The 7,333-nt window shown below is 38.8% G+C and overlaps 2 protein-coding genes across 15 annotated transcripts in view; one reads left to right on the forward strand and one right to left on the reverse strand.

Annotated features, from left to right (window-relative positions):
* Dnm1l (dynamin 1 like) overlaps positions 1-7,333 on the forward strand; it is a 57,396-nt gene that overhangs the window by 43,681 nt on the left and 6,382 nt on the right. For all 14 annotated transcript variants that reach the window (XM_008829648.3, XM_029561877.1, XM_008829652.3 and 11 more), the window contains 4 exons: positions 3,044-3,164; positions 3,343-3,498; positions 3,727-3,816; positions 5,452-5,544. In XM_008829648.3, coding sequence (XP_008827870.1) covers positions 3,044-3,164; positions 3,343-3,498; positions 3,727-3,816; positions 5,452-5,544 — 460 coding nt within the window. The remainder of the gene's footprint in view (positions 1-3,043; positions 3,165-3,342; positions 3,499-3,726; positions 3,817-5,451; positions 5,545-7,333) is intronic.
* Positions 1-7,333, reverse strand: part of Yars2 (tyrosyl-tRNA synthetase 2) — a 29,693-nt gene that overhangs the window by 6,279 nt on the left and 16,081 nt on the right. The gene's annotated exons all lie outside the window — the stretch shown is intronic.

The raw sequence follows: 7,333 nt of genomic DNA on the forward strand, positions 1-7,333 counted from the left end.
GGATTTGAACCCGGGTCTTCTGTAAGAACAACCAGTGTTCTTAACCAGTAAGCCATCTCTCCAGCCCCAACTTTTAGAACATTTCTTTTGGAGAGTGATAGAGCTCCATAGTAAATAAATCATCTGAGTTGGGTTTGGGCTCTGAATAGAATTTGGGAAGGCAGTAGAAAAGAGCATTTTAGGCTGGAGAACAGCAAAGAATAATGCAGAAGGTGTTTTGAAAGGATGGGACATGGGAGATAGTCTAGGAACAAGATTGTGAAAAGTTTGGCAGATCTTACTCAGAACCAGAGAACTTCTAACTATAAAAAACAAAGTACTTTATCAGGTAGATAGATAATTGGAGAAGAGAAAGGTTAGAAGCAAAGATCATTGCTGGTACTTTTAACAAATTTTAGGTACACAGTGGTGTTATTTACATTCACAGTGTTGTACAACCATCACTGGTATCTTTTGCCAAAAACTCATCACTTTGAGAAATCAGTACCAAATAAGCAGTTACTTTTTATTTTTTCCTACCCCTTTGTGGTGGGTAATAATTGATTGCCAATTTGACAAGATCTAGAATCACCTTGGGAACAAACATCTGGGCATGTTTAAGGGAATTCTTAGATTGGGTTCATTGAGGTAGAAAGATAGACCCTAAATGTGAGCAGCATCATTTATTGTCTGGGCTAGGGGTCCTAGACAACAAAAAATGAGAAAGCGAGCTGAGAACCAGCATTTCTATCTCTGCCTCCTGATTGAATGTGATGAGCTGCCAGTGCTGCAGCTGGTTATGTCTTCCATGCCATGGTATTACACCCTCTACTGTAAGCTAAAAGAAATCCCACCTTCCCTGAAGCTTCTTTTGTGGTGGGATATTATCAGAAGTGAGACAAAGCATATAGAGAATTGACACGGAGAAGGGGGCCCGTTGTTGTGATAAACCTATGTGGAGTTTAGGGGTTTGGAACTGTTTTGTGAGACAAATGGTTAAGAACTTTGGGCTACAAAAGTCTAAGAATCCTGTAAGCACCATAGTGGGAGCTCAGAAGATCAGAATGCCTAGCGATATAGCGAGTGGAGGCCTGTCCTGAGACTTCCAAGAGGAACAGGGTTAGAGAAGAAAATCTCAAGGCAGACTAGCATCCAGGCTCTGCTGTTACTGCTCATTGCTCTTACCCACAAGTAGAGCACGAAGATAGAAAGAAATGTGCCATTTGAAGGGGAAAGAAAAATTTAAAAATGTAGACTAAGCTGGTGCTGAGAAAACAGCTGTAACTGTTAAAGAGATAAGGAAATAAGTGCCATTAAGAAGAAAGTCCCACCTCTGCTTCCGCCATAATAAAGGAGCTGTCCACTGGGGGAAAAAAAGAAGAAAGTCCCACTTTGCATTAGGAGAATAGGAAAATGTGCCCTAAGGGCAAGAATCCATCCACTGAGTGCTCCAAGTTGTAAAATTCCAAATTGATTTGGAAGGAGAGAGCCTAAATGGAGAATGCCATTGAGGGGAGTCCCTGCTGGTAAACTGCTGCCTTAGGGACATGTTTCCTCAGCATCAGCCTGGCAGGTACAAAGAGGCCAGGCTATACTTCCAGCTGGTAACAGAACTTAGCAGCAGCATCTATGTGGTACTATTTATAGGTATGATGGATGCAACATGAGGGTCATGGAGGCTTTACCAAGGTTTTAGAGGGCTGCTAAGGCCAATGTTGGCAGGATTGTTCTCTGCAAGGAGGCTGTTGCTAAAATTGTGTGTGTGTGTGTGTGTGTGTGTGTGTAAAAGTGTAAGCAGCATCTGCCCCCTCTTCTCTTGGTCCCAATGACAAACCTAGGTACAATTTCACCAAACTGTAGTCTGGGAAACCAGTGAGTTTATTGGACTTACAGAGCACTGGGTGAGGGTTTACTAAGAGGAGTGTAGGTGATTCTCTCACCCCTGCCCCCCTCCAAGACTGCACCAGAAAGTCTTCCCTAGTCTATATACTCTAGCCCCTGCCCCAGAGCATGTGCCGTTAAGAGTTGCTAATCACAGGTTGGGAAGTGTGACTGGTCTCTCAGGGGTCCTCAACAGTTTACAAGTTGAGCTGTGAGGATCTTGGGCAAGTGGGCTCAGCTGAGCTCGGGAAGATGGCGCTTGTCAGAGGACAGCCCTATACAGCAGAGGCCCTGGGGAGGCTGTAAGGGTGAAGCCCAAGTTGCAGTAGAGTTCCTGGATACTCAGAGTACCAGAACCACTGATTGTTTGACAAAGAAGCTGCAGCAACAGAGCTGGAGGGTAGGGTCATCCAAGCCCTTTGGAGCCCAGATGAGTCCATCATTAGCCCAGATGCTGGACAGTGGCGCTCAGGATTCGATGCTTACCCTGCTAGGTTTTGGTCTTGCTCTGGTCTCATCTTTCTTTGCCATGTTCCATTCCTTCCTGTTTAACTAGTCAAGCTTAACTAGACAAGCCACCAGCCAAGAATGATATTTACATTTGTAAATGTAAACCTTTTAAATGAAAATTCAGCATTTCATGATATTTGGAAATTAAATAAAATTCATATGTCAGTATATGTATGAGTTTTACCACAGCAGCATAGCTATATTCAAGTCATTTGTTTATATGTGTCTGTGTACTTACTGACAGATTTGAGCAGTTGCAACGAATACTGAAAAGCATACATATTTTTACTATCTGGCCTTTTAAGGAAAAATTGGCTTAGCTTTTGTGGATCAACAGGAACAAGTTAGTTTGCTGTACTTGAGGAACACATAAGCTAGCTGGAGAGAATGGGGGCAGGCCAAAGTTGTTCAGCAAGTTTTAGCTAACTGAAGCTTTATGTCAGAATAGCTGTACTGTATTAACAATAGTAGGTAATATACATAATCATGAAAACAACTTAGAATTTTAAAAATAGAGAAACTGGATTAAGAAATTTCGAGTTGAAAACACATGGAAATAAGAATGGATAAAATACAATGTTTTGGGCTTTCTCAGAAAATGAAAGTCTTAAAGCAGAAAGACTTGTGACTAGTATCTTTCTTCTTTATCATAACGCATATCATTGTCTTTCAGATGCGGGGGTGCTAGAATTTGTTATATTTTCCATGAGACTTTTGGGCGAACCTTAGAATCTGTTGACCCACTAGGTGGCCTTAACACTATTGACATTTTGACTGCCATCAGAAATGCTACTGTAAGTATGCTTAAGAAGCCAAAAATTAATTTCACCATATACTGTGTCTTATTTGATATTGATGGACAGTTTATTTTGTTCTCATACTTGAAACACATTTCATGAAAGATAGCAAAAAAAAAATTTTAAGCCTTTGGGAAGACCTGAAATTACATAGAGCTGAGTCTTCTTTTTTCAGGGTCCCCGTCCTGCTTTATTTGTGCCTGAGGTTTCATTTGAGTTACTGGTCAAAAGGCAAATCAAACGTCTAGAAGAGCCCAGCCTCCGTTGTGTAGAACTAGTTCATGAGGAAATGCAAAGGATCATTCAGCATTGCAGTAATTACAGTACACAGGTAACTGAGAGATATAACAGTTTAGATTAACTAGAAAAAGATGGGGCGGGAGGGTTCATAGGATGGAAGGAAATATATAAGGTGAGCTAAAAGTAAAATTTTTAGTTCCCTTACCTAAAAGTGATTTGAAATAGTATCCTTAAGTGTAACTTCCAAATCTAATTCAGTGACTACTTAATTTTTTATTAAACAAAACAGAGTAACAATTTTACCTTCTGTTACATATAGGAATTGCTACGGTTTCCTAAACTTCATGATGCCATAGTTGAAGTAGTGACTTGTCTTCTTCGTAAAAGGTTGCCTGTTACAAATGAAATGGTGAGCTACTGTGTTGTTTGAATCACTGTTAGTAAAAGTTAAACTTTAGTTTGGTTGCTTTGATTTAATATAGCATTAAGATTACTCCAGTATTGTTTCCAATGTGTTGTGAGAAGTATTTGTCTTACTTAAATAGTTTTTAATAATTATAGTATATAGTACATTTTCTTCATATTTACCAAACCTTTATATTATAGCAAGCTTACTTTTACTGTTAGGGTAATTTGGTTTCTGCTGTAGTTTGCTTCTTCTATGACCTAACGGTAGTGGTCAGTTGCTACTATTCTGTGGACTGTGGCTAGTGCCCCTGCAAAAGGCTAAAATTGACAGAAATATGAGCTAAGCATTTGACATTACACTTATACCTCTATTAGCTGGGTGGTTGTTGTTTGCCTTCCTTTCTGGGCACTTTTGAGCCTGGCATTTGATCTTGGCTCAAGATACTGAGCCTCGATTGAGGTTTACTAAGGGGTGTCCTTGGAAGTGGAGGTATGGGCTGCTGCTTGGTTGCTTATTTAGCAAGGATTGCTGTCAGATTCAAATACCTAAGCCTGATGGTGCACACTACCCACTGACATCATGGAATTACTGAATAGATCTCTCTCATGCAGCTCTGCATCAGTGAGTGGTATATGATACCTGAGACAGTACAGATAGTTATAAAACCTTGATTCCTAACTGCAAAAGAAATCTTTTTCTCAACATATTTTTTATCGGTGTCTAGTGCTTCAACTAGAAACACTATCTAATTTTGGCAAATAAATGGTCATTGATGGTTAACAAGTAGCTCACATTGTCCAGCAGTTTATGCAGTACTTGATAAATATTTTGATAGTTTTTCTTCTGCTCAGAATTGGTAGTAGGGAGAAAGTTTCAAAGAAAAGCTGTGATCAGAAACATATAAAGACTCTAGGGGATAAATAAAAAAGATGCATATGGTCCCAGAAAAAACTCTTATTGCTAATCCATGCACAAGAGGGATGAGTCCTGAAAAGAAGAGATGAGAAGCACAGGAGAAGTTGGTGGTAGTAAACACACTGTATACAGGTGTCAAAGCATCAGTGAAAGCCACTGTCAATAGTAAATATTTTAAGGTTATTCTCTATAAGCCTTAGGAATAGAACCATTAATTTTCACTACTATCTCATTAGATTTTGAGCCCTGTAGATTTTACCTGTGTACTTCATGGTTAAGGCTACCTCTGGTGTAAATGTGTCCAAGTTAGCATCTTTAACTTATGCCAGTTATGAACTGTCTTCTTGTTAAAATTGATCTAAATAAAACTTTTAACACCCTGTAATGGATGATCTGAAATTTGAATAGCAAACATGTTTATTAAAGCCTTGGAACTTAAAATTGCATCAAGTAGATAGATAACCTTTTCCCATTTACAGTAAATTACTTTGAAGTTCTCTTAATGTCAGTTTTTCCTCCTTAGACACGCAGTTTTAATGCTGAAATGCAATTAATTTAGAAGTTAGCTAATGATTATTATTAGGCCTAGGTTATTAATTACAAACATTTCTTATACTTTTTCGGTTTTGTCTGTATAGTAAGTTTTATATATAAACATCTCAAAATAAAGCTAGGGTTGGCATATCTTTGTGTATTAGCCTAAATTTATTTTTTCTCCAGGTCCATAATTTAGTGGCAATTGAATTAGCTTATATCAACACAAAACATCCAGACTTTGCTGATGCTTGTGGGCTAATGAACAATAATATAGAGGTGAGTATAAGTGCTCATTTTCAGGCATGAAATTTGGGAACTGGAAGGGACACTAGGGTTTGAACTTTAATGCTTTGATTAAAGCATAATAAAACGAAGTTCACAGATGGTAGCAGGTATTCTTTCAGTGTTTATTTTACCAGGCAGTACAGCAGAAAGTACCTTTTCTGTAATAGTTACTGGGAAACAGGTTTTTTAGCTACACAGATGCTATTTTTCCTAGTACCAAAAGTTTCCAAAATGCATACAAAAAAGCTATTTTAAAACACTCAGAAAAGTTATGTATGTTAAAAATAGGTACATAAGCTGGGCATGGTGGCACACGCCTGTAGTCCCAGCACTTGGGAGGCAGAGGCAGGCGGATCTCTATGAGTTCAAGGCCAGCCTGGTTTATATAGTGAGTTCCAGGACAGCTGGGGCTACAGGGAGACCCTGCTTCAAAAAACCAAAAAGACAAAAAACAAACCAGCTGCAATGAAAAAAAGGCGCATAGACACTTTCTTAGTTCTTCAGTAGAATACTTAGTTTGAAGCAGTACTGACAGGGTCACATGTGACAAGGCTTCAATTAGTTTTTGAAAATCTGCCTCTGGTTGTGATGACCGTGCCAAGGAATTACCGATTAATCGTCACATCAACCCTCTGAAGGTAGATAATGTTGAAGAAGGAGCGATGGCTTAGAAAGAGTCAAGTAAGCCATATCTAGTGGAATCCAGGGTTAGCTAATGTTAAAATTGGTGGTTGTCTGCTAGGGTTAGACCCCTCATCCTCCAGATTGCTCTGTATCACTCTCAAATGAGTATTTTGGAATACTAACCTTTTATTCTGAAGAATGTTAAAATCCATATAGTTCTATTATTTTTGCAAACTTGATAACCTATGAAAAAATGGAAATGGTTTATATTTCTATTTAAAAAAAATATATCTAAGAAATAACTGTGAAACTTGTAAATTTAAGAGTTCTTTTTGCCAGTTTGAGTGTTCATTAAATACTTTGATTTGAGAAGTTTTGTTTAACATAAATGTTTTTCTGCTGTGTTTGATACTGCCTGCAAGAGGCTCATTCTCATTGTCCACATTTTTCTGTATCTACATGATCTTATACCTGTCATGGTGCTTGGAGACAGCAGGGGCTTGGTACATGGTATCTTGAATTTAACATGGTTTCTGTAGCTTGCTAAAAGTTTAATAATAGTAGTGTGCAATTGATCAGTTTGTTAAATTATTGAGGTTACAGAAAGGTCTGTCAGTTGTCAATACTTTTTCCAGGAGATAGTTTAGGACTATCAGTTTTTTAAAAAGATAACCTGAACACAGGTACTTAAGTTATAGTTTTATTGCATAGGAGTTGTGTTAATGACTTTTAAGGCTTTAAGTTTTCTGTCATTTGTATACTTCAAATTCCGCATGGTATGCTGAAAGCTTATATTCCACATTCATGTGGGGACGGTTTAAATTGGTGTCTTAACTTATTGAGAACTTAGTCTGATGTACTTCATTTGGGAGTTACTCATATAGGGAGCCATTGTTGCTGATGGTGTGTTGTATACCTCGGGTGTGTTTGGGGAGGGGAGGGGAGGGGAGGGGGGAGAGAGTCTTGAGTTAAATGATTTATTTGTTTTAAAATATTATCAATTAGCTGACTGTGGTGGCTCACGCCTGTAGTCCCAGCACTTGGGAGGCAGAGGCAGAGGCAGGTTGATCTCTGTGAGTTCAAGGCCAGACTGGTCTACGTAGTGAGTTCCAGGACAGCTGGGGCTACAGGGAGACCCTGCTTCAAAAAGACAAAA

Source organism: Nannospalax galili, unplaced genomic scaffold (genome assembly GCF_000622305.1).
Source record: "Nannospalax galili isolate Female #2095 unplaced genomic scaffold, S.galili_v1.0 scaffold454, whole genome shotgun sequence".
In the NCBI taxonomy this organism is placed as follows: Eukaryota; Metazoa; Chordata; class Mammalia; order Rodentia; family Spalacidae; genus Nannospalax; species Nannospalax galili.